The sequence below is a fragment of the Glossina fuscipes genome, unplaced genomic scaffold, assembly GCF_014805625.2.
Source record: "Glossina fuscipes isolate IAEA_lab_2018 unplaced genomic scaffold, Yale_Gfus_2 1, whole genome shotgun sequence".
Classification (NCBI taxonomy): Eukaryota; Metazoa; Arthropoda; class Insecta; order Diptera; family Glossinidae; genus Glossina; species Glossina fuscipes.
In genome coordinates, this window is record NW_023998415.1 from 31,288,122 (window position 1) to 31,314,903 (window position 26,782).

Here is a 26,782-nt window from a genome sequence, read left to right on the forward strand (position 1 = left end):
ATATTCTCAAAACGAAGAATTTATATATTTTATATTACACAGTTATAATTGAAAAGAAAAAAACACAGATAAAAAATACATTTGAAAAACAGACGCCCTCAGAAACGAAACAACTATTAAAAGACTGCAATAATTGGTTAAAAAGTAAACCGTAGAAAATATGTTATCTTGTATTTATGTTGTATTCACTCACTCTCTCTCTCTCTCTCTCTATTATCTAATACTGAATATATGAAATTAATATATTTACGCTTTTTGGTCTGCACGTTAGTCTGTACATGTATATTTATACACATATATATACCCATATATATATAATATATATATATATATATATAAATTATTTTATATAGGACATGGGTGTAGGTGTGTGTGCGTGTGGTTTGTTTTTTTTTTTTAATTTTTTTTTAATTTTTTTTGTTTTCGCTATTGCTTATATAGGGAATGTAGAAATTATTATATTTAGCAATTATTGACAGTATAAATGCATTATTTGGTGGCGTTTTTTTCTTTTCAATTTAAGTTTACACAATCCCATAAACAAGTAGGATAATTATTTCCTTAATAAGTTGATTCAAACGTCAAGTTCTTCTAATGTGCGTGAGAGGCGATTATTATCAATGCGTCTGCGTTGGCTTCGTCTGACGGCGTCTGCGCGGCGATAAGGCTCGCTCTTCAATCCTAATAAGATATCTTCTAGTGCTCCATTATAAACCTCATCCTGCTGTAATAATTTCTTCTCCCGCACTGAATTTGTTTTGCATTTTAACTCGTTTATGACGGCATCCTGTAAGGATAGACCGGTGTGCATTTCTTGTTATAGTATTCATTATGGAAATATGAAAAACCCAAAAAATCCCGAATTATTATTAGCTAATTAAATAAGTATTAATAAAGAAATATATAAATAAATAAATAAATAAAACAGTAAATAAGGCAAAGGAAGAAACCGTGCATATTAACTAAATACGCAATTAAAAGTTGCATGACTTTGGAAATATGTTTTGATTACAAAACATGGTTAATAACACATACACAATATATTATATATCTATATTACATTGCGTTTACTATTTTTTTTATTATACTGTAACTACGACAAGACAAAGTTAAAGGAAATGGAAGTGGGAAGTGGGAAGTGGTAAGTGGAAATGGAAATGGATTTTAAAATAAGTGTTAGTAAATTTTTGCTGCAATATGGATAAAACAAGCTTGTGCAATAATAATTCAGCTTAAGCCGAATTTTCGATACCCACCACATAGGCTCCTCTAAAGGTTTAAAAGAAAAAGAAAAAAAAGAAAAGGCAAACCAGGTAACCGTGTAGAAAAGTTTTAGACGCTACATAGATAAAGGCTAACAATTGTTATGAAAGAGAGCATAAGGCTTTGCATGAAAACATCAAAATAAATTTTAGTCATAAAACCTTTTGCTTGGACATAAACTCTCCTAAAATTATGCTTGCCTTCAGCTCACAAGGGCGGTTTGCCCTTGAGGTAAACTGTTTTATTTCTTGCTAATTAATTTAGTTTTTAGATGAAATTTAATAATTAACCTAAATTAAAACATGATTTTCTGTGTACGCGATTTGTAGAAAGGACCCATTTTTTGACAGAAATATGACAATTCAATTGCCTTTAATAAACCTTTCATTTAAATTGAATGAAGTGCCCGTATAGGACTAAAACTAAATATACTTAAGAATTTAACTAATTCAAAAAATGTATTATTTGGAGGAGATTTATTTAGGGTAGACATAGAATATTTCTTAACGCGTGTAAAAATATCAAAATTCACCTAATTATCAGTTGCAATTAGTAGACAATTGTGTACAATTGTATGCTATACTCGGGCTCAACCGCTTTACACTAGTTGTTTACCTGATATACCGAACCTGCTTGATTTAACCTTAACCGTTTTCAATTTAAACATAATCGTGTAAGATTTATGAACATTAAAGATATTTAAAAACTATTAAAAGCGGTATAGATTAACTTTCACATATTACGTAGTCGAGGAAAAATAGAGCCTAAGAACGAAAACAGGGTTAATTCAAGCGATTCAACAATCAGTGAATATGAAAAATATGAAGAAATGTAAGAATTTTAGTATCAGCGGCAAAGTTCAATATCTTCTAGACTAATACTAATAAGAAGAATATTGAGAATATTTAAGAAAACTTTTGCTCTTGCATTACATTCAATCACAATTCGAAAAAGGCGTATTTCAGTATATGATTCAAACAAATGAAATTCTATTTCAAGTCCAATAATAAATAGTCTATAAATTTCGCAAGCAATAAATCTCAGCTCCTTTAAGATGAATATCAATATTCATGTCAATATGTGAGGTACAGGGTGGATACGCAAGCAGATATATTTAGGAAAAAAAAAGTATTTTAAATTAATCCTGAAACGCGAAATATTTGAAATAAAAAATTGCAATGATTTTATTCTTCTTCTTATTATATTGCAAAGCGTTAAATGTTAAAATCCGGTTTGAGTGTTTCCAAAGAAAGTTTAAGCGCTCTTTTTTGAAATAATTGTAAGTATTTTAAAATATTAAGCTAAAGGAAATTCAATACAAACAGTCAAAATTCATATAAAAACAACATCCTATGTGGGTGAGTTTAATAACATTCATTAGTAACATGCTACATATTTGCCTATATTATGATATTTCACTTACATTTTTTTTTTTTTTTTTAATTTTGTGAATCATAATATCACTCTTTGATTCCTTTTTTAAGCTTTTATAAAAAATACATGAAGTCTAGGGTGGGGAAGGTGTGAACGATATTCAAATGTTCGTGTTCTGTTGGATGTGAACAAATCATCTATAATTTAATGTGTTATAGAGAATAAGTGAACGTGAAGGAGGTAGGTTATATGTATTGCATCTGAGTGAACGAACGATGGGTTAACTGGCAGTAGACTAGTGCAGTTCGATATTCAAATCATCAAAACCAATTGCTATAACTTCGTACCAACACCACAAATCGCTTCAAATTCAGAAAATATTTATGCTTTTGCATTCTAGAGACTAAGATGCAATCCATCAAGCCGAATTAAAAAGCGCTTTATGTAGCAAACTGCTTTCCATAGTCACGCAACCATGTTTCTATTAAAATGTATAATGCATTTCGTGTAAAATAAGTATTTATTACAAGTAATTATTCCAGGCACTTTTATATTGAAATTTTATTATAAGAGAAAGCGTTGTTTTATTTCGTTTATTTTTTTTTTTTTTTTTTTTATTATTATTATTATTATTTTAATTTTATATACAAAATATTATAAATACCTGTTGTTTCTTTTGGTTAACTTTGTTACGTAATTGCACTTGTTCGTTTTCTTTCTTAGATGCAGCAGCTGCAGCAGCTGCCTGCTCCAAGCGGCGCCTTTGTTCGTTTTCCTGGTCATGCGACTGCAAACACAGCAGTAACATTAAGCACAACATTAACTTAAACATTTTCGCTTTTTATCGGATTTTTTTTATTTAAAATTACCTTAAAAGCTCGCGTGAAACGAACTATAAGGGCAAAAAATGCTGCTGCGTCCGCGTTACGAGAAGATTCGCCAAAATATTCGACGCACTCTTTGAACGCTTCTTGTGCATTTTTAAGTTCAATTTTGATTTTCTTTAATTTATCTTCGGAGTTATTTAGAAAATCGCGTAATATATGCGTTTGCACTCCCTTAACTCGCAATTCTGCCTCTTTTTTAACCAAATCCATGCCTTTCTCCAAATCATGCACATCGGTAACAATATTCTCCAATGAAACTTGCGATGCCTTATCGGTGCAAAAAAGTTCCGTTTCAAAGCTAAGCAATTCCGGAAACTTTTGACGAATGGTTGCGACAATGTAGTGCAACAACGATAACCTTTTATCCGTCGATTTCGTATCTATAAGTGTGTCTAAGGACTGAAGTTTAAAACCATAGGCTGGTCCCCGTTTACTGCTATTTAAATAGTTGCCGAAAGCAAGTACAATTTCTAAAACAGCTTTAAACTTTCGCGATTGTTTTAAAGAATTTGAAGCAGTCGTAATCGATTGTATTTGCTACAATAATACGTATTTGTTATTGATAACAGTAATAATGAAATAAACTTTTACTGCATACCGGACTAATAAGGTGCAAACAATCGAAAAAGTTCCCCATGTAATTCATAATTGAAAGCTTCGACGATATCCTTTCGACTTTAGATAGTTGCAACATGAACTTATCTTCTTCCGATAGAAGATTTTGATCTTTTCGTTCGATGATATATTCTTTATAGGCTTTAACCTCCACATCTGTAGGAACCATTTTTTGAAGTAGTTCCACATTCTCAAGAGATAATTTCTTCAGGTCTAGACTATGTATAGCAGCAATTACTTCATCAATAGGCATGTCCAGCTTGCGACGAGATATTGCTAAAACAATTCACAATATAAACTTGTATTCACACGTATATATATATATATATATATATATATATAGGTATGTAAACAAAAAAATCTCTTATATTATATATAAAATATATTACCAATGTTTCGTAATCTCGTATGTTCCAATAGCGATACGTTATCTGGCTTTTTAAATCTTTTACTGGGATACGATTGTAGATTGCCGTCAACTTCTGAGTTTGTTCCATTAGTCAACGGTCCACCAATGCCTATTTTAAAGCGTTCTTCAAATTCGTTAAAGTCTATGTATTTATAAATCTTTTCGTCATCTAATTCGTTGAATATCGTGCCGCGTACCTGAATGCATGAAATGGCTTCAATTTAATTGTTCGAACGGAAAATTAATTTATCACACTTTACCTGGTTGGGCTTAAGAGCAATCCAATTCAGTGTTGGCAATTTGTATTTTGTTGGAACTTTTCTTTTAATTGTCATTGCTCCGTCTGGGGCAGGCATGAAACCAGCAACGGGTGGCGGAGGTGGTTGGAATGCAGAAAGCACCGGATTCACTTGATGTTGCGGGAATGTACGCATCGAAGGGCCATCGCTTGGTACTGGAGGTGGTGGCGGCGGAGCTCTATTCATTGTTATAGAATGACAGCCCGACAAAGGTGGTGGGGGAGGAGCCGGCGGTGCAGGGGGCGGCGGAGGAGGCGGTGGTGTTACAGTTTCAATAGCATGTGAAGAAGGCAAAGGCGGAGGCGGAGGAGGTAGCGGCGGTGAATCACACTTTGGTGGTAAGAGATTAGCACTCAGCTCACTTAATTGCGAACCTTCCGCATTGGACACAGATCTTGGCAACGATCTTGTTAAAGTCTGTAACTCAAGATTTTTACTTTGTAAAAGAGAGTCTCTCCTCTTCAGTTCTTGTTCATTTTGCTTAAGGATTCGTCTTAGCGTAGTCACCTCCTCATCAAATTTTAACTTTGTGGTCAAAAGTTCCTCTCTTTCAGCCTTTAAATAGGCGACCTCAGTTTCCATTTCGGCTAGCTTATAAAGTAGTTCCGAATTTCTATCAATCTCACGTTCCACTTGATCTTCCAATTCTTGTACTCTTTCTAATGCTGCTGTTTTCGTTTCAGAATCTTCCATCAACGCCGCCACGTCAAACACATTATCCAAGTAAGCTGATATTTGCACTTTCAACTCTTCGGACTCGGTCAGTCGCAACTTTTCTAAATACTTATCCAATCCTAAAGCGGTAAATTCATATTGCAGATGAACGCGATAATTCATATCTTCAACGGAATGCACCACAATGTTCATAAATTGCATACAGGCTACCATGAAATCAATGTTAAAAGCCTCAAAATTCATAAAGTACTCCATAAGAGTTTGAAAACGTCGCTTTTCGTGACATACACTTTTGAAATTGTCAAAAGAATATAAAATTATTTCATGTCCACCTTTCACAAGACAAATAGCCGCTAATAGTTCCAAAACTAGCGCTTTTGTGCGCAGTGATTTGTGTATTAGGCTAAGAGCTATGCAATTAATAGCTTCTCGATGTTGTATAACCATATTGAATCCGTATTTGTTATTCATAATTGCACGCAAGCACATAATACAGACATGTATGTCGTCCGTTGATGCGCCCATATTTAATTTGGCAATATGACGGGAACGTCGTTTGATGCTGGGACTATCAAGCACATCACCCAAAGATGGCCGCAAAAATCCATTTGTTAGCCCACTGAAAGATGATGAATGGAGGCTCTGGTGTCGCGATGATTCCAACAGATTTGAATTGTTAATAACACCATGGGCGGTATTTTCTGCACAATCCCCCATAACATTCCCGACACTAGTATTATTTAAATCAAGACGCTCGTCTGACTCGCTAAGGGCTTCTTGAATTCGTTGTTCATGACGCATCATTTGCAATCGAAAACTTAAGTAATCAACCAAAGCATCAAGGCCTTGATTAGTTTCATCAAGAAACTCCTTAACCCATTCAATGTGATTAGTGCGTAATGAAATTTCAAGGTCTCGCAAAACTTGCGTTGACGTTGACTCGCCTACAATTTTTCTTTTCTGACAAAAAAAGTAGAGCAAGTAAAGCTGTAATTAAATCACAGGCAATGGATTGGAATTTTTTTGGGGAAACGGATATTGAATGGAAAAATGGAGAAAAAAAAGGGAGCAAAGGAAAACAAATTACATTAGGAACCGTTCAAACATTCCAAATTCCAAATGTCATTTCAACCAATTCAGAAGCAATCAAGATTAACAAGTTTCGAAAGAAAAAGAGATAAAAGAATAAAAATATATATATAAATACGGTGAGTAGAAGTAGATTTCAATACGCATTTTGTTAACCATAAACTATGACAGTTGGTGAAAGAGTTACAAAATCTTGAGTGAGAAAATGGATGGAAACAATGCAGATACGCATTCATGAAAACTCCTAAATTGTCCAAACTTAACAAATATCAATTTAAGAGAAATAGAAAAATTGTGCATAAGAAGAAGGTAAGTACAAAAGAATCGACCACCGCATAGCCGCATATTAGTCCCTTACTTTTTTTTTTTTTTTTTTTTTTTTTTTTAAATATATTTCATAATGCATGCCGAAATCATTGGCGTATATAATTTCGGCTTAGTTATCTGGCATAAGATCAAACGACATTTAGTAGATTGTCATAAGTCCCGAGCGTCAGTATTTACCGGCAAGAAAACAAATAGTTAATTAGATTGCAGCAATTAAACAACATGGACGAATTTAACGGTGTAAAATGTCCAGACATGTTTTTTTTTGCTAAAGAGACGAGATTACGCAAGATCGCACATCCAAACCCAATATAATTGCCAGAGAGGAGGATAGAAATTTTCCCACGTGTCATACGCGCTATCGTAGCTCCATTTCGCAATCAAACAAAAACCGAAAAACAACATTTTGCGCACTTTGGCTAAATACCGTTTAACGAACAAAAGAAAGTTTATACAGCTCTCCTCGCCGTAAGGCGATCTTTTTAAAGGAAGTGAGCGAATACTTATTTTATTTTAATAGCTCTTTAGCTTTCATGAATACCATTAATATTAACTAAATATAAAAGCCGGGTAAGTTTGATTAAGATTACTATACACATACATATCCTTCATAGTAAATGAAATTTTTAAAATCTCTTTCAACCAACACTAACTACCGCAATAAAACAAACTCTTTTCTAAGTAACTTAACTTACCCTGTGACTCCGAGAAGCCTTGGGATCCAAGTAAGTGCGCAACTTATTCAGATAGTGCGATGGTGGATCTTTTGCTTGCACCATTTCCTGATATTCAAAAAAAAAAAAAAAAAAAAAAAATGAAAATTAAATTAATCTTTCAAGTCGATAAGAGAAATAATAATAAACATTGTATAAATAATCACCACAAACCTGATCACAAATGATGTCCCATTTTTTCTCATCGTCATAGTTTTTTAGGAGTTTGGCCTTATCGGGGGGTAAATCCATAGAAGCCTGGAAAATATTTTTAATATTTTTACATTCATTTTAAAATATTAAAATTGCTAAAAGCTCTCTATATATAAACAAATAATAGACATCTATATAGTTTAGTGCAACAACTTAACAACTTCTTACATATAAGATTGACTCAAACTCAACTCAATCCTAATTAGCTTCTTGCGTATTGCAAATTTACTGACGCCGGTTTCGAGGAGGGAAGGGGGGCTTTATCGAATCTTTTAAATTGTGCTTAAAGCAGGTAACAAAGTCATACATAATACATATTGGGGTTGAACTTTGTACATTTTTTAATTTGATCGGTGACAATCACCGAAAAATATATGTATATTTATATACCGAATTTCAACATTTTGCCCCAATTTTTGTAAGCGTTTCAAAATAATACATCACGCTTACCAACATGGTTAAAATCGTTCACAGTTCCCCTTGATTGAAGACATTTGTGTTTCATGGAGTCGTTCATGCACGTTCATGCAGAACGTTAAACATCAACTGGGTTGACAATCTTATAGTGGCCGCCTCAATCTGTTGGTGTGCCTGCAATGTTTCCGCACCAGATTTTCATTATTCTACGAAATTCATCCTTAATTTTGTGAATTTTACCACTACTTTCACTTTTAACACCATTTTTATGCACACATTATACGAATAATTTTTATTGTTTTCTACGCGGTCAAAAGCTAATCTCAAACATTAACCTAATGACTAATATAAGATCGTCTGGAGCATGATTTGTCGGCTCGAGCGAGTTCCTTCAACGGACACTTGCCTGGCATGCAGGCTAATAGTGATAAACCGGCTAAAAAACCCTATCCAGATAATATAGAGGAAGAATTGCATTGACTTCTGGGTGCCATGAAACTATTGTGCAATGCAAAGAATTCTCATAGAGAGGACAGAAACAATGCATGTAGGAAAATTGTATTCAGCTGTGTCCGAATCTTTTATACCCTTGATCTCTGTATTAAAATGAAATATGTAATGGATGTAATTGTTGCTGCTTATGAGCATCCAACCAACATCTGCATTTTTTCTCTTTGTGTTTTTGAGTCACATCCATTTCGTTCATGCTGGTGGAAAGATGACAAGTTATAGGATAGGCTTTGAAGTTCGCTCCGGGATATAGTATTTGGTATTACTAACTCAAACTTGTATATTGTGCCGTATCGGTTTATATAATAGGTACTGTAACCAGAAACCCTAAGAATTTTTTATTAAGAACAGATATTTAAAGAATTTCTGAACATATTAATAAGGAAAACACTTAGCGAGATGATACGTAGAATTGAGAAAATGGTTGCTTACTGTTACATCTCAGCTATTCTTACGAAAACAAAACGTTTCTATCGACATTGAAAAGCTACAAGAGCTAAACTACTCTGCTACGATTATTCCTTCGAAATTTCAATAACAATCACTCAAAACTTATGCGACAATTGTAGCCTTCAACGAGATATGTGTTACTTTTTAAGATGTTCCTCTTCAATATTTATGATTGTTATCTAATGTTTAGCAAATTTTAGAAATGTTTTCACTTTAACGGTTTTCTGATCTTCATAATGACCTAGTTTTGCCGGATATGTATGATGTGAGATGCGTTTTAATAAAGATTACAGCTATGAACAGCATTGAAATTAAAGAACATTTAGGTTTCAGACTTAATCAGTTCAGTGATAACAGTGAAAAAGAAAAAAAAAAATGAAAAAAAAAAAAACAAAGAGCAAATTGTAAGCAACAAACTGGTTTTGTATATATCTACATATGAGTCACATACAGCAGATGAGAGGTATACTTTACATATTTAAGTTGATCTTCGCTTCGTGCATAGCGATTGTAAATGTTAAATAAATTTATATTCATTTAAAGCATTTCACGTTTTACTCCATAACAACAATAAATCCTAACCGATAAATAATTTTAAATAAGAAATCAAACTCATATGTAGCAACAACACTACACGGCATGACTCCTCGAATCAAAAATATTTAAAATGCATATGTTTGTAGTCCAATTTGCTTCATTGACATACTTAGGCTTGTGCCTATATAAAGCTTACTTGGCCCACATGTCGTACCCGCACGAATGTATACACCTTTACGAAAAGTGTGAACATGCCCGCGCCTGCTTGCAAATGTATCCGTTTATTACAGTGCTTTACTTGTTTGTTTGTTTTTTTTTTTTTTTTTTTTTTTATGATATCATACACATGTCAAATGTCTGACCCTACTAATTTTTTAACGCAGTCTACTATAACATGAATCATATCAAGTAAAACTTTAGCAAATCTGTTTTTCATCTTTATGGATAGAATTTCTTAGAAAATAAATGCTGAATATTAATAAAAAACGAACGTAATGTTAATCGAAACGGCTCACTCCGGAAACGTACAAACATGTCGGACTTAAAGCGGATTTTGAATACTCAACTTCTCAAATAGTCATTTCTTATTGGATAGGTGTGTCAAAGGATCAATTGTAATTACTTGCATCGGAAATTTTCTAATGGAATTTTCAAGCTTTCATATGAGTTTGATACCAAACACCAAATTAAACTATGTGAACAACTACACTTGCAAATTGGCTTAATTTTATGTTTTAGATTAATAATCTATCGTTGTTAGGAACTAAATCACTACGAGTACTTTTGGTACGCATTTGAGAAATCAGTATTTTTGATAATAGATGGGCTAAAATAACGTCGACTTATTGGTCTACCTTAAAATTATTATACATCTTCTTGCAGGCAGAGCATGACAGACAGAAAAGTGAATAGTTTTGAAAAGTTCATATAGATTGCAAATAGATATAAATACTGTTGTCGCCAAAGCCTATTTCTAAGAGTTCCAATAAAGGTGAAAAGATCGTAAACACCCATAATATTTGGTAATGTTCACAAACAGACATTGTCGCTTAACGCAAGAATATTAATTATCAAATAAAGAAATCGCTACAATCATAAAACACAATATCATAACAATATAAAGAAATGCACTATGAAAAGCGAAATAAGTTTAATCAAAAAAAAAAAAAAAAGTGGTTATAAATTTAAGAAAATATCAATTTTATTATTCCTTTCCAAGAGAGATATTTTTCGAAAAATGTTATGGAAAAAGTTTGAAAAAGGGACCGACTCACTCATTCATGTACTGCTATCAGACAAATCTTTAAAGTGTAGAGTATGCAAGATTCGCGAAACTAGCTGGTGCAGCTTTCTTAGTCGCTTCTTTTTACATTGAAAACATTATACGATAATTAATTCTTGTTTTGCTATACCAACATGTGCTTTGCACTCGGTGTCCGCGAAGCGTTTTTTAGATTGATTTCAATTGTGTAATCGAAGCCCAAGCTTACATGTTGTTTTGCTTTTAATTGCATCATGTGTTTTGTTTGCAATATGTTCTGTTTTCACTTATTCACTGATTCTCCTCTTCTCTTTATCTTAATCATTTATTCTTTCAAGTCTTATTATAAATTTGCAAAAACCTTCAAATTATGACATTTCCATAAAAACATTAAAATGTCTAAAATGATATAGCGACAAAACGATGTTGACGTTTAAATAATAACAGACCCCACTTAATATTATTGCAATAGATATGTTAATGCGACAAGCAACAAATAAAAGACGAAATAAAAATAGAAACGCATAACCTTTACGTGGATGAATGGAAAAATAAATGCAATTATCGTTTGATACTCACTAAAACCTTAGCGAATCGACGATCTAACTCGTCCGTTGTGGGCATCGGCTGTTGAGGGCGATTTCGAACGCTAGGTTGACGGATCGGATGATATTGTGAACTAGTGCCGATATCATAGCGCAAATCACGTTTTTGCAATAGCCCCGTACCATTTCCGCTCGCCGCACCTTTCATTTGATGTTGCTGATAGTATGAAGACGCACCACAAACTACATTGCTATCATCAATAAGATTGTCAGTCGAGATTAGAGTTCGCGACTTTACCGATCCCATGATAGAAGCAATACGATCGCCACCAGAACTATCCGAAGATGCAGCAAACGATGCCGAGCCACCGCTGCTGCCTCCTCCGCTATCCCGTACGGCTAATACTGTGCCGAGCGATGACACTGCGCCCCACACTGTCGTTTGGACAGTGCGACAGAAAGCTCGGGTCTTGGCTGGGCAACTTGAGAGTTGCTCCTTGAATTCGCTGAAGATATCCAAAATTTACGTTCAAAACCTTCGTTAATGAAAAGACGATCAACTTTTGGATTGCGTTCACACTCTATTTATTGAAAGCGTTCAATCACAGGCCTGGAAATATATTTTAAGGAATCGTTCAGAATGGGTGTGTTCAATAACTTATTAAACATATATAAAACATCAGAACTTTTCGTTGTTATGCATCGATTAGTCTCATAATTTACACAAAAGAAAGAAACAATAATAATCTAAATGAAAATAGGTTCAGTACTCCAAAATGGACGGAAGTGATTGAAAGAAATGAACGTCACTATGTTGCGCGAGCACACACAAATGCAAATTTATATGCATAACATTATCAAGACTTGCACTCCCAGCCACATACAAAAGCAAACAGCAGCCAGTAGCTTAAGCAAAATTTTCAATAAATGTACGTACGTTCGCCCATACTGTGCATATGCATGTATGCATATATGTGTATTTATGTCTAGTCACTTTTTCCGTTTTCAAAACAGATTTTTCTATGTCAATTCCATAATTTATCATCATGCAGAACTCGTACAAAGCATTGTATTAATACGACTTCAAAATTTTATTATCCACTAATATATTGCATCTTACACAAAAACCCAAACACTTTTTTATTGCGAATTTTCCTAATATTGTCCAATTGCCTCAGGAAATTTATTGTTTTTCCATAACTTTGAGTGGCAAATGCATTTAATTCCTTGTCAAATGAAAATTTTCAGCGAAAAATAATTATTAAAATTGTTAAAAAAACAGCTAATCTCCGCTTACACTTCACTCGAGAGAGATAAAATATATAAAATAATAAAATAAAATTACTTGCTTGTCAGTTGCAAATCAATTCTCTGAGTAAATATAAATCAATAGAGAATGTTTTTTCCCAGAGTAAAAGAGTAAACAAAAATTTACAATAACAATGTCAGCAACATTTGAATAAATGATGCCAAGTAAGAGTATTTGAAGAAATTTCTGGGAGTAAAACAAAGTTTTACAATAATAACGCCAGCAATACTTGCATAAATGATACCAAATATAAAGTATTTAAAAAAATATATGAGAGTAAAAAGAAATTTTAACAAAATAATATCCATCTTATCCATCTCTCATACACATTTTGCAGGTACAGAGTTGTATTCTTATACGAAAATTAAATTAAAACAGAAAAGAGTTTTCGATAAAAATCAAAATGCTTGGATTAGACCAAAACTCCACTAAAAATTATTGTGTTAAATTAAAATTTAAAAAGTATTAATCGTAATACAATAATATGATTAATATATGATGCTTATGAGACTTTCTTCACATAAGAAAAGCAATCACACACACGTTATTAAACTTGCAATTTTACAAAAATTTTAAATTACGCTTTTCGAGTTTATCAAGTTAATTTAAGGTATATATTAAGCCTAGAAATAATAGGCTGAGAGAGTTGATTCATTTTTGTTTTTATTTTTGCAAACAATGCTTGAAAAGCCAAACTGATTAAGCAATGAATTATACAAATAAGGAAAGACATTTTTAAAAAATATGTCATGTTAAATAAAATGTGTTGTTATTAAAAAAATTTCCAAACAAATTTCAAAGTTTGATAATTGAAATAATAAATGCTATTAACATATTGACAGAAATTAATATTGATTTAATAAAGGTTATACCAAGAAATAAAAACAAAAAAGACTTTCTAAACTAATGTATAAAGCTGAAAAAGAGATGATACAAACTACTGCCAAGGTGACTTAAGTCGATTTAATATAAACGACTTCACTTAATTTTAATTTTGTCAGTGATGATGATAAACGAAAAAAAAAGAAAAAAATTTCAATTCGTTCATTAACATTTTTAGTATTTCTTCTTTTCGACTCCGTGAGGGACATTCCAAAGTGGCTGTCTCAGGGGCTTTCACGCTGTTCAGGCTTTCTCACATACCTGCGCCTAAAAGAAAGTTATTTGGATGTTTTTTATTTTTTGCTTACTGTTTTATTTACACTTAAAAGTAAAACTAAATACAAACTTTTGTTAAATCAAATATATAATTTTATCATTATATATAAATGATTCAAATATAATAATAATATAAATATAAGTGATTCAAATATGAATACGTTAGGCAAAAATCTATTCGCAAATTAGCACCTCAATGTAGATTTAACGAGAATATTTACTCTCATTGTTTGAAACAAATTTTCTCAATTTTCTGAGAGAGCTCTTTTTGGTTTGGCATCATTTATGCAGGCATTGTTGGCATTGTTATAGCAAAATTATATTTTGCCCTGAATGAAATTGAGTTACTGAGATGTCAAAACATAAATTGGATAAACAATTGGTCGAATTGGTATCTATGCTGCCAAGTTTTGCTTAAAATTTTTAAAGTTCGACACTATAAATTGCGGACTTATCGGGATCGGAGATAATAAATAGCAGGATAGTAAAAGGAAGACAGATCGATTTGTTTTGAATCAAAACGGTATATTTTTAACAAAGCAAAAATCTCTATACGAGAAGAGGAAAATGCTACTATAGTTTTGCTTATTAATAGAATGTGCGAATAATATTAATATAATATTAAGCCAAGTTTCTCCCTTAAGAATAAATAACATTCGCGTTTAAAACCTATTCGTAGCCTATATTTTTGAAGGATACAATGAACCTATGAAGGTTTAAAGGTAAGTATGATACTTAAAAAATTCTCCGTTTATTGTAGGGATAATTAAATGAACAACATTTAAAAGATTTGGCAACGGATCAATGGATTTTCAATGCTTTTGCATAGGGCTCACTTGCACGGACACTTCATGAAGTGAATCGTCCGCTACACTTTTGTGTAGGTTACCCCAATATATTGTGCGTTTATTACCGTTAACCTCCTCGTACTTACCCAGTTTCACGCTAGAAAACTGCCTGACAAATATATATATAATATGCCGAAAACCGGTAGCAGTAAATAAACAGAGCCTATAGCAAATATTTGTGGTCTTCGAAACAAAATTATATGTAGACATGCTATAATTTCTTAATTTATAAAATAAAAAAAAATTAGACCAGAAAATTGAAAATGTTATCAAATATTATTTCACACTGTGCGATATGTTCGCTTTTAATCATTAAGAAGAAGAAGCGATTGGTTGTTTAGTTTATTTTCTTATAAATTAATAATCTTATCTTTGTTTGCTGCTCTTATAAAGCGATTCTACATAATGGCCAAGCAAGGAAGAGTTGGTAAAAACTACACTTCACCGTATTCTCAACCAATTCAGCGATATCCATCACAATCTGAAGAATTCATATCATTATATACTAGCGGGCACAATTCGACAAACCAGAGAAAGGAATGCCTACAGCAACATGGGGAATATGGCAAAAATATCAACTATGGTGGACAACAAAGACGTTGGAGCTCTCCATGTAAAAGGAATGTAAACAATCATTTTAGAAAGGTTAGTTAGGCTTTTACTATTTGCAGAGCGCCGAGACGCTAAGAAAAAATTCCGGTATGAATTGCTTTTCAGACAAATCCCGAGAGGAAAAACGAAATGAATGCATCATATTTTCATTTATCAATGCTTGAAGATCCTTGGTATCAACTCATGGAGAGGAAATCCGCTATAGATAAAAGTGAAATTAATATTTCGCAAGGGAATTCGTTCTCTGCCAGCAAATCATCTGAAGACGACGGTCGCAAAATATCTGACACAAAGTGAAAAGAGCAGTAATTGTGGTATTGTTAACAACCGCCAACAAATATCGATAGTTGTTTACGAAAATTTTAAATTAATGTCCTTCGAACGTTTGCTTTTTTTTCTCTTCTTTCTTTGAATGAGTAAATGAGTTTATTATTTCAGTTAAATTTAGAATCTTTTGAAGAGTTTTACTTGCGCGCGTTTCTTATTCTTTTACTAGTTAATGTAAAATAGAATTATTTAATGTAAGAATAGATAAGGAAATTAAAATTTATATTTTTAAGGATTAGAGGCAACAAATTTTTTGTTTTGTCTAAAAATCTACAGCGAATGCGTTATATAAGTGAAATATTTGTATCGTCGATGTTAACAAACTCATGCCGTATTTTATTCAATGCCTCTTTAACATTTTCCCATTAATATATTTATCTCTTTGTTGAAAATTGGTCTTTGGCTCTTGGCCTTTGATTTAACTAACATCAATATCATGCCGTTCTGTAAAAAACGAGAAACAGTGACAAGTTAACGGTTTTGCATTCGGGCTATTTAATATATTATCAAGTTACCCTTTTCGTTAACACATTCTAGGACCGATTTATGGTTCTCATTATCAAGAAAGCTCGGCAGCTTTGAATTAAGACTTGCAGCGATTAAATATGCATTATTCTTATTACCGGATGGAAAATCTTCAGATCGTAAAATTACTGGCTACTAACACGTTCAAATTACGATCGAGTTTACTTAATATCGGGAACCGTAAATCACTCCTTATATATTTACTTAATGAATAAATAAAAAAGTATAATTATTTTTCATACACTGTATGCATACTCTTATATAACGTAGAATGTTGTTTCAGATTTCGAAGCGTCGAAGAAGTAGCTAGATATCGCTACATTTCCTTAGACGATTTGTATACAATAAATTGAAATATCACAGTTTATAAATTTTCGTTCTCGTTTACTGCGAAGAGCGTCGAAATTCCCAGAACAAAGCTAGTTATCTTTTTCGTTAAGATATTTGATTACATTTTTTTTTTTTATCTATAAACGGCTTTTATGTCGCATCACTAGATCTAAGATTTGTAAGATTTTTGTACACCTAGTAGTTTCGAAGACCAAACATCAAGTAAAATTAGGCCAGACCTGCTGCTATAGAGGTGGGCTTGAAGTTCAGCCCCGCCTATCGATATGTTATTGTAGTTAACCTGTAGGCTGAAACTTTAAAAATATTTTGATAAAATTTGATAAAGTGGCAGCTTGCAGCCTACAGATGAACCACATTGGAAATGGGTGTATATCAGCATTTGTATGTCTACTCTTCACATGGCGCCCTATTTAAAATAAGTCGTTATATGAAAAGAATTTATGTTTTCGATATTTTCAGACGAAAATCCACACCAGATGGATGTATTTTGTAGCAATAATCGGTTAAGAATACTGATTTCACATATACGCTCGCTATACTAAATTATGGGCAAATTAGTGCGCGCGAGATTCTCTGCATATAAAGTTTCCCTGAAAATAAGTTTCTATTGCGGAAATGTCTATTTTTCAGGCTAAAGCAGGTGAAGAATAAGACATTTTTTAGCAGAAACTTTATCTGCATTGGATTTAGGCCACGTCGGCTCGGTTTTAGTTGTCCTTTCATATAAGACTTTTCCAAAAAAGTGGTGTACGGTATTCCAATGCAAGGCTTTTTCCGGCTATAACGTCCTACCTTGTTAACTTGGCATAGGGTAACAATCTAAATCTAATTACGAGGTTAGTCCTATTTCATGGGACGATAGGTGTGAAAAGACTGGAATACCTCAAGATCTTAGTTAAGACTATATATATATTGTGCTTAAAAAATTTCGTTGACTGCATTAAGCTGGGTTGAGTTCGCATAGCATCAAGGATCACATAGTTCATATAATGTTCACTTTGATACTGAGAGAAGAGGCAACAGTAACCAACAAAAAAAAAAAAAAAATTAAAATTAAAAACATGGGTGTAAAGGAAGTGTTCGTCCCATCGTGCTTTCCAATAAAGTTTTTGATATATTTTATAGAAAGTGCATGCAAGAAGCAGATGGCAAAGAAACCGAAGAGATAATGGTACGGGCGACGCGATGCTGTCCAAGCACTGGCCGCCTCTGCAAAGGCGACTAGGCGAAAGTAAAGTTTCTTTGCATTTTATCTCAAGGTGCAATGTTCTTTGTTTTTCCTTTACTGAGTTTAACTGTCAAACCGTCATGTCATTCTCTGTAATCGCTTTCTTTCTTTTAGTTCATTCCTTCCATTGCAGCAATTTCTTAGTCCAATCTAGAAATTCCAACATCGATTACTATTAAAAGTGTTAAGCCATCTCAGTCGGCCATATGGCACGTAATTAACGTCTATGGATGGCAATGGAAAATAAACGATGGAAAGCTATCTGGAAATAACAAAAAGAAAAAAAGACTTCTCACAAGATTTTGCTCAAAGGAAGAACACATTTTTTTAAAAAAATTATTTATCCTTTTTATCCAATTCCCGCACTTTTTATTGATTTTATTTGATCATAAAGGTATTGGATGTTTTTTTAAATAAATACACAAAGATTTTTTTAAATTCTTTCGTTATATATATATAAAAAAAAAAAAAAAAAAAAAAATATACATTCAATTGAAAGCAATTTTTTATACATTTAAGTGTCCGTCGATTTATTATAAGTTTTTTTTATTTAAAACTAGATTTTTATTTTTTTTCCTTTCTTCTTACGTCTATATAATGTGGGTGATAGTACATGTATATGTGTAAAATGTATTTATCTTTATACATATTATAGAATTTATTACATCAAAATATGCTGAAAAAAAATTGATTTTTATTTAGTTTACGTTTAAGAGTGTAAGTAATTTTTTTTTTTTTTTTTGGATGTTATATCAGCTAAAAGAGCTTTAGAAAAAAACTTTCCGCCTAATTTTTATTAAACATTATTACAAAATTATTAATTTTTACATAGGTGGGCTTTTTTAAATTTAATTCATTTATCATTTGTTTTATTTGTGTGTATTTCTTAGCAAAAATAGCATTTGTTATCCCTTTTTATGTTTGATTTTTTGTTTCTTCTTATATACAGCAAATCGATCGTCAATGTAGTATATAATAAATTAAGTTTAAGTAATTTGGTCACAAATTTTCTTATTATTACTACTATGTAGATATATATATATATATATATGTATATATATATCTATATATATATATATATCCTTCCTTTCTCTTTTTTCATAAATATGTGTACTTAAAGCTTTATGTTTTTTTTATTTATTTTTTTTTTTTATTTATTTTTATTTTTATATATAAATATTTTTTAAGCAAATGATGTTTTAAAGCTTACTCTAAAGTTCTTTTAGCTTTTCTGTGATAATGATATGAATGGTAATTTTTATTTTGTTTTTTTTTTTTTTTTTTTTTTTTTTTTTTTTTTTTTTTTTTTTTTTAGATTCTTTTAAAAAGTGGAAAGCGAAGAATTACAAATAAATAAAATTGTAATCAAATTTTATGAACAAAATCTCGCTTTCGCGTTGAGAAATCATTAATATAAGATTATTGTTTATCGGTAAGATGAGAAGCTTATATTAGTAAATATTATATACCCGCACACCTCATTAATTGTCAAGCTTTTTGTTTTGTTAATTTTGAACGTGTATGTTTGTCAATCAGTGCCATTTTCGCACCGCGTCTCTAAATAGATGACTCCCTATTAGTTCCTTTTTTTTTTTTTTTTTAAATTTAAATGGGATTTCTGCTATAAAATATATATTATCGACAATGAATGGATTATTTATTTATTTGTTCATTTATTTATTAATTTTTATTTTGTTTATTTATTTATTTATTTTTTGTTTTTGTACTCCTCGCCGTTTCTTAACCATTCATTGAAATCATATAAATGAAAACACAATTTCTCATTGCAATCGCTGCGTTTGCAGGAATTAAGATAATAGGAATCGCACACACTATAAGGCCTCTGGTGAATATTTTGGTATTGGGTATATAAATTGGAAAGTATTTTAAAAAATATTAAAGTTAATTGGGAGGGGATCGGCATTGAACTAACTTGTACATTGCGTCGATTTATATCGAAGGAAAATTTGCATTTTTTAAATTTTCTATTTTTTTTTTTTTTTTTTTTTTTTGCCATTCCATGTATTTGGATTAAATTTACGCAGACACGGAGTTTTTGCAATTTTTCATCTCTTCTAAACGAATCAAACTTGTTTTCAAAATTCATTTTGAGATATAAATTGTTTTCTTATACTAATATTTACGGCTGGGCAGGTTGCGACTGACAGACATAAATAAATAAATATTATGCAAAGTCTTTAATATTTCTCGATCAAAATCAAATCGTTTCAGGAAACAGCTTTTAATTATAAGAAATACATAAAGTCTCTCGTCGTCAATCTCTTAACATTGACATTGATTTGTTGTTGTTATAAATTTTCATCGATAGAAATGATCTCAAGTGATCCGATAATGCGTGACATGTTACTTCATGATAATAGGCGTCCAAAACTTTACTTCGCTCGCCTCTTAACATTTGCCTTAACATTTTTGGGAAAGCATTTCAAAGAACGCAAGATAGAACGTAGAAGTACTTAAGTGGAAATGCTTAATTTTTGAAAAACTATGTAACAAAACCGAGATTATAGGGAAATGATGGATCGATACTTTTTATACTCACCTTAGGTTTATTTTCATCACAAAATATGTAAATTCTTTCTATTTTCTAAACATAATTTACATAGGCTTTGTGCATCGGAGGAAATATGTGGAGCGAATCGATTTAAGTTTTTTGGATTGCACACTCCGCCATAAAAGAGAAAATTCTACATTTATTGATAATAATAAATTATTATTATTATTATTATTTTTTTTTTTTGTTTAATAAACATTTATGAGAATTGAGTCGGTTTAGCGCGGAAAAGACCGCAGGAGTGAATTTAAGTGCAACAAAAGCTCCAAATCGGAAATTCCAGGTGTGATGAGAAAAAAAAAAACAAAAACAAAATGGCATTAGTACTTCCACATTCCCCTTCCTACTCTAAGTTAAATAATGAAACAAAAAAAAAACCAAGACTAGGGCATCATACTGTCTTAGGAATGGAAGAAGAAAAGAAATAAAATGTACGAAGCAAATGTGATGAGTTTAATTCGCCTTGTGTATGTATATGTTTAAAACCTGAGCAATCGAGATTGCTTTTGACAAAGTTGAATAAAAATTTCTGCAAATAATTGATGAAAATTTGATCGCGTTATCGGGCGACTTCTGCTCGGGTTTTCTTTCAACTTGTTAATAATAAAAATATAAAATTTTCAAGTTTACTTTTGAATTTCTCTCAATACATATCATCTACCGAATATGCCGATTCAATCGACTTTTATATTTAATCTGTAGAAATTATCAAGGAGTATATGCGCACCAAGTATTTTTCTTTCTATCTGAATTTTTGTCATTGCAATTTGTTTGCGAGCCCTATTACTGGGAATAAAAATACATAAAATAATGCAAAAGTTGTACGTTTTTAAGTAAATACATTAATATCTGTTATGAATTTTATATAAATAATAAAATCTTAACTTAACTGCTATGTTTCATCTTTTTCCGGTTAACTTATAATTAAGAATAAAGGCTTTTCTTTTTTTTTTTTTTAAATATTTTTTGGAGTTAATATAATAATAAAAACGCGCAAAAGAGAAAAATTATAAATAAATAAAAATGTTTCACAATGAAATGTAATTCTCTGTGCCCAGTGATTTTGAAAAGTTGAATACTCCTTTGAATAGCTTTTTAAACCGACAATGATTTAGTAGTAATTACGGTTTAATTTAACATATTTGCTTAATATAATAAAATATATGTTGGATGTTTTACTACCTAACAAAGAGATTTGGACGCACCTACATCTACTTTACTTGCATCAAAATTTTAAACGACGATGAAGATGTTATTGGTCTGTCGGAAAGTAATTTTTCTTTTCACCTGACTACGATGAGCTTATAAAATTTGCAAAACATTTGTCGTGCATTCGTGACTCCTGCAGCATTTGTAACGCGAATAGCGAAATCGAATTTATTGGTCTGTCTGCTCGCGCGTGATTAGAAGGATAAACTTGATTTGATGTTTTGATCAGATTGAATCGGATTATGGGGTTTTCAGTGAATGTCAAGAAAGAGAATTATATAAGAGCCTAGGATGAGTGCGTTGTTTGCATCTGTGTGTTTTTTTTTTTTTTCCACTCCTTTCAATTTCATTTATTTTCCTTTTCTCAAGCGTGTTTACACAGGTCGACGGGGTAATAATGCTTAAATGGCAATAGCAACAATTTATTGACAGTCTAGCCTCACTTAACCGATTCGATCGCTTAAGTATAGATCGAGTATTATGAATGAAAGATCACAGTGATGCATATTTCGGCTGGTAACGCAAGGCGGATTTAGCATTAATTTTTTGTTCGCTCTGAAAAAAATCGCGAGACTAAGAAAGTCATAAAACTGATTATCTGCAAAAGAAGTAAAATGAAAGGAAAACTTTCTGCCCGGTATATATATATATATATATATATATATATGTGTATTTCTAATCAAATACTTCCTATAAAAGGACATTGTTCGCTTATTTAAAAATTATTTGTTGTATTTTTTATTAATAATAAAGAGCAAATAAAAACATTTGAAAGGCGGAGGGTATTAGGTTCAGAGACTCGTCTCTTATCGTTTTTTAGTTAGTGTTGTTTTTGTAAATGGTTTTTTAATCAATATTTTTTTTTTTTTTTTGTATTTAAAAAATAAAGTGTTTTTTTTTTTCCATTTTATTATAATTATTAAAAATATATAAATATTTTATCGTACTTAATTTATGTTATAATTTTTACATTATTTTTGTTGTAAGCAAATTTTTAGAAAATTTACATAAGCTTATCAAATAACTTTGTAAACATATACATATATATATATATATATATAAATATAAATAAATACATATACCTATAATATACACACAAACACTCATACTCTCGCTCACACACACACACACACACACATACACACACATAGATATATATATATATATATATTTAATTTGTTAGAAAATGAAAAAAATGAAATTGCAAGATTTTCTTTTTTTATTTTGTTGTCTTCTTTAGTTTATAAAATATATTCGTAAATGAAAAAAAAACAAATACAGATTTTTAATTTTACTTAAATGTAATTTAAAGGAAAATAGAATACAAATGAGTTAATATGTTAAAAAATTTTCTTTTATATATTTTATATATAAATTTTAAGTCCCCTCATTGGTACACAAATTTGATTTCACATCACTTTTAACGCCACTGGTCATTGTGCATTATAATTGCAGGGACCGAGAACAAACGGCGCCGAAATTTATTTTGAAAATTGAAATTGCGGTGAAATACGACGCAAGGCAATAAATTAACGAGTCTTCCATTTTTAATACCTTTCTGTCCTTCTCACTCTCTCTATCTCTATCTCTCTCTCACTCTCTCTCTCTACAGAGCAAATCTGTACAAACGCAAAATTAAACGCTCAACGACTCTGACATTTCTTCAAGAAATGGAAAAACAAAAGTTTACATGCACTGCTTATATAGTTTACAACTCGATTCCAGCTTAATTTCGTTTTCTCACAGCACTGAATGCAATAGACATGCGTTAATTGCATTGAGAAAGCTTTCCTAAATAAATATATTTTTAGAAAATATTAATTCAAACAAAATGAGAAAATGTTGTTCGACTGCGAGGGAATCTTTTATTCCTATCGCTGTTATTTTAAAAAGAACAAAAGAAAAAAATGTTTAACTGTAAGTGGGACGGGCGTGCGCGATTTTCTCTATTCTTCCTAGATCGTGAATGCGAAGCAGAAAGCACAAAGAGGCAAAGGTGTTCGCACATTTTCTCGCACATTTTCTCGCACTATTATCTTGCCCTTTCACCCAATTATTTTCCTAAATTTCGGAGGCTTCATTTTTGCGCCCCAGAGGAGTTTTCCAACACACATTATTATACAGATACGGACAATTTTAAATTGATTTAGAATTTGATGCTGATCAACAACATATATATATATATATTTTATCAGGTCTCTGCACACTCCTACTTGCAGGTGTTGCTTGCTTTTTGGCACAATGAACATATCCCCTATCCTTCAGGATTTCATGTTAGAAAACTTGAAATATATTTGTTCGCTGCATAATTCGAGTTTGACAAACTCATTATAGTATAGCAAAAACAAGGACTGGTCTTAGTTATGAAATGTCAATAAGTTCAACGCACGCTACCTAAAATTCCTATCAAATTTGTCCAGTCGTAAAAAAAAAGAAGAGCACACGCGCCTACGAGTGAACCTATTGGTGAGCAATGCAGGGGCAGAGCAATTTCGTCAATGTCGGCGTGAATTATTTGTCCAGGCGAATTTTTGCCACTTGTGTTTATACGTGACGTTCACATTTTAGTGGGCATTGGTAACACTACACATCGTTTCGTAACGTTGATGTGATACAAATTCAATCATAAATTGTTGTATTTCGAAAGGTTACGTATCGTGTGATAATGTTTATTTACGCAGGGTAGCGACAATCATTCCATGCGCGAGCATGATTCAATTCAATTGCTATTAACGACAGATTCTTAGATCCTGTATAGTCTGCGCGTAAAAGTGATGTAACATTTTCGAATAAAATTATATTTTGCAGTCAAAAAAGCTTAAAACCTTTTCCTGTTTCGTTTCAAAAATTTTTTTTTTTAACGTACAAGACAATAAAAGTTTAAACCTAAAAGAAGACAAACCGTATTAAAAATAAAATTAAATATTAATAAACATCAATTCCCACTGATGTTACGTTTTACTATTTAAATCATTATGATTGGGCGGACTACCTTGCTGTTGCTGTTGTTGTTGTTGTTGTTGTTGTTGCTGTTGGTGTTGCTGCTGCTGTTGTTGTGTTTGTTGTGGCTGTTGCTGCGATGTCAGTATTGTAGGCGTTGATAAGGTTGAAGCTTGCGTTATTATAGTTGTTGCGGTTATCGTCTGTTGTTGCTGTTGCTGTTGTTGCTGCTGTTGTTGTTGTGGCGTTTGCGGTAACTGTTGCAATTGTTGCGATTGCTGTAACTGTTGTTGTGATTGCGTTGATTGTTGTTGCTGGTGCTGCTGCTGCTGCTGCTGCTGCTGCTGATTGTGATTATTTAGCGGATTGTTCGAATTGCACAAAACACTATATACAGAATCGACTTTGCTGAGTCTCTCAAAAAGTGGTATCAGCTCTAACAGTTCGCAATCGCTGGCATCATCAAACCATGACTTGACAGGAACCTAAACGAGAATGAGATAAGCATTTAAAAGTGCAAGTGTTTTCCTCGTCATCGTCATTAATCACCTACCGCATTATCTGGATGAAAAATATAGCTTGCGGGCGAGTTGTCAACGATTACAATTTTTTGTAAATCTCTACCCAAACGATTTAGATCCTTAATATAATTACCCCTGTAGTAAACGCACGATTCCCTAAATAGTCTTGCACGAAATACATTCCATCTGAAATATAAATAATTTACAAAAATTTTATTAAACAATGTATGATGCATTTATCTATTATTACTTAAAGCATATATTCCTAATCTAAGCTTAAACTGTCACATCATTTTTGGATAAGATCGATCGCCTTATTTCCGTTTATTGCATTTGCAATTATTATTGTCATGTGACATTTCTCTTAAAATAGCTTCAACTCGGTACATCCTGCAACAATTCATCGCAGAGCTATAATCAGTTACGGCAATGACGTATAGAATTTAAATATACGAATAGCGAATAGATTTTGTGATGACTCGAACTTTCTCTTTAAGAATTTGCCATATCTCGGTCATCACTCTGTGAATGGTTCACGCAAAACTTTCAATCCGTCTGCATAAAAAATCGCGTTAAGTTCTTAAGTCAGAGAAAACAGTCATAGATAATATCGTTAAGTGGGAAGATATTAAAATCGAAATCGTTTTCAGTGTGATAAGCCTCGTTAATAAATCAAATTTTCATACTTTTTTAAGGCCACAAATCCAATTTCTAGATTAAAATAATAATTGTATCCTACCAGAAAAGGTAAACGCTCCACGTAAAAAGCATTAGATATAGTAAGCTGGCATTTCGCTAGCAACCAACTACTATTCCTATGTGGTACTTCAGCCCTGCCACGCAAAATGTAAACAAACGGGTATGAGAGCAAGAGAGTGAAAGAAACTAATATGAGTATATATACTGGATAGTTATGCAACATGTCTATGCAAGGCTCAACGCCGCAACATATGTAAGCGTTTATATGAAGCTGTGCGACGACGCATTAGTGTCACATGCTTACTCAAAGAATTGTGTGTCTGTAGTAAGCATAAGCAATAGAATCTTCAATTTTTGGTTCTCCCATGTTTGGTATTTTGTTGCAAACTCGCTCTCATACGCCCTCATTTAATGTTGTCTTTGAAATGTTGTTATTTTCCTAAACATCTATCATAATATCGACTAATGAAAAATTATGATTATATATAGATTTTGCACGTGTATACATACGTAATTGAATCAAATGAGAATACGAATATATATAAATGAAGTAAAATATATATGCCGATTTGAAGAATGAATAAAGTATATGCGTATAGTCGCGTTGTTGGCGTAAGGACTGGGTTCGATTCCGTGTGGTTACGTGCACAACTTAGTTTTGCTTAAATTGTGCATTTTTGAGCCGAAACTCGAAAGTTGAATAAATTGATAAAAATTTATTCATTGAATCGCTTTGCCCATTCACTCATAGATAGATCTAAACAACATACTTCGTTACAATGCAATGTTTATAAGATATAAGAGTAAAAGTGATAAATTTAAGAGAAAATATATATAATAAGTGGTTGCATATATTCTAATCATTTTTTCATTTGAAAAATCAATTAATATATGAAAAA

The 26,782-nt window shown here is 31.8% G+C and overlaps 3 protein-coding genes across 11 annotated transcripts in view; 1 reads left to right on the forward strand and 2 right to left on the reverse strand.

Moving 5' to 3' along the window:
• Window positions 1-394: 394 nt before the first annotated feature.
• LOC119631313 (formin-like protein) lies at window positions 395-12,948 on the reverse strand. 7 transcript variants are annotated; one of them, XM_038023402.1, is made up of 10 exons: window positions 12,930-12,948; window positions 11,619-12,194; window positions 7,826-7,909; window positions 7,634-7,720; window positions 4,809-6,509; window positions 4,529-4,745; window positions 4,123-4,415; window positions 3,507-4,061; window positions 3,302-3,424; window positions 395-787 (listed from the first exon to the last, which is right to left on the reverse strand). In XM_038023402.1, exons 2-10 carry the CDS (start codon window positions 11,889-11,891, stop codon window positions 575-577), a joined length of 3,546 nt encoding a protein of 1,181 aa, XP_037879330.1. In that variant the 5' UTR covers window positions 11,892-12,194; window positions 12,930-12,948; the 3' UTR covers window positions 395-574. The 7 variants fall into 7 exon arrangements, with proteins under 7 accessions (XP_037879330.1, XP_037879331.1, XP_037879329.1 ...); XM_038023403.1 differs by lacking the exon at window positions 12,930-12,948 and adding an exon at window positions 12,882-12,898; XM_038023401.1 differs by lacking the exon at window positions 12,930-12,948 and adding an exon at window positions 12,705-12,846.
• A 1,584-nt stretch (window positions 12,949-14,532) lies between these two features.
• LOC119631613 lies at window positions 14,533-16,628 on the forward strand. Of its 2 annotated transcripts, XM_038023991.1 has the most exons (3): window positions 14,533-14,773; window positions 15,293-15,544; window positions 15,617-16,628. In XM_038023991.1, the coding sequence occupies exons 2-3, from the start codon at window positions 15,305-15,307 to the stop codon at window positions 15,806-15,808; spliced, it is 432 nt and encodes a 143-aa protein (XP_037879919.1). In that variant the 5' UTR covers window positions 14,533-14,773; window positions 15,293-15,304; the 3' UTR covers window positions 15,809-16,628. The 2 variants fall into 2 exon arrangements, with proteins under 2 accessions (XP_037879919.1, XP_037879920.1); XM_038023992.1 differs by lacking the exon at window positions 14,533-14,773 and having other exon boundaries at window positions 15,226-15,544.
• A 6,405-nt stretch (window positions 16,629-23,033) lies between these two features.
• Window positions 23,034-26,782, reverse strand: part of LOC119632000 (phosphatase Herzog) — a 69,328-nt gene continuing 65,579 nt past the window's right edge. For both annotated transcript variants that reach the window (XM_038024663.1, XM_038024664.1), the window contains exons 4-5: window positions 25,217-25,370; window positions 23,034-25,148 (exon numbers count right to left, since the gene is read on the reverse strand). In XM_038024663.1, the coding sequence (XP_037880591.1) occupies window positions 24,675-25,148; window positions 25,217-25,370 (628 nt within the window). In that variant the 3' untranslated portion in view covers window positions 23,034-24,674. The remainder of the gene's footprint in view (window positions 25,149-25,216; window positions 25,371-26,782) is intronic.

Bases quoted from the DNA above. Each gene is read 5' to 3' on its own strand.
- LOC119631613 (XM_038023991.1), top strand. From the start codon at position 15,305: ATGGCCAAGCAAGGAAGAGTTGGTAAAAACTACACTTCACCGTATTCT. The intron at 15,545-15,616 runs GTTAGTTAGGCT...ATTGCTTTTCAG, and splicing joins TAAACAATCATTTTAGAAAG to ACAAATCCCGAGAGGAAAAA.
- LOC119631313 (XM_038023402.1), bottom strand. From the start codon at position 11,891: ATGGGATCGGTAAAGTCGCGAACTCTAATCTCGACTGACAATCTTATT. The intron at 7,910-11,618 runs GTGAGTATCAAA...AATATTTTCCAG, and splicing joins GTCGATTCGCTAAGGTTTTA to GCTTCTATGGATTTACCCCC. The intron at 4,416-4,528 runs GTAATATATTTT...GAATTGTTTTAG, and splicing joins TACGAGATTACGAAACATTG to CAATATCTCGTCGCAAGCTG.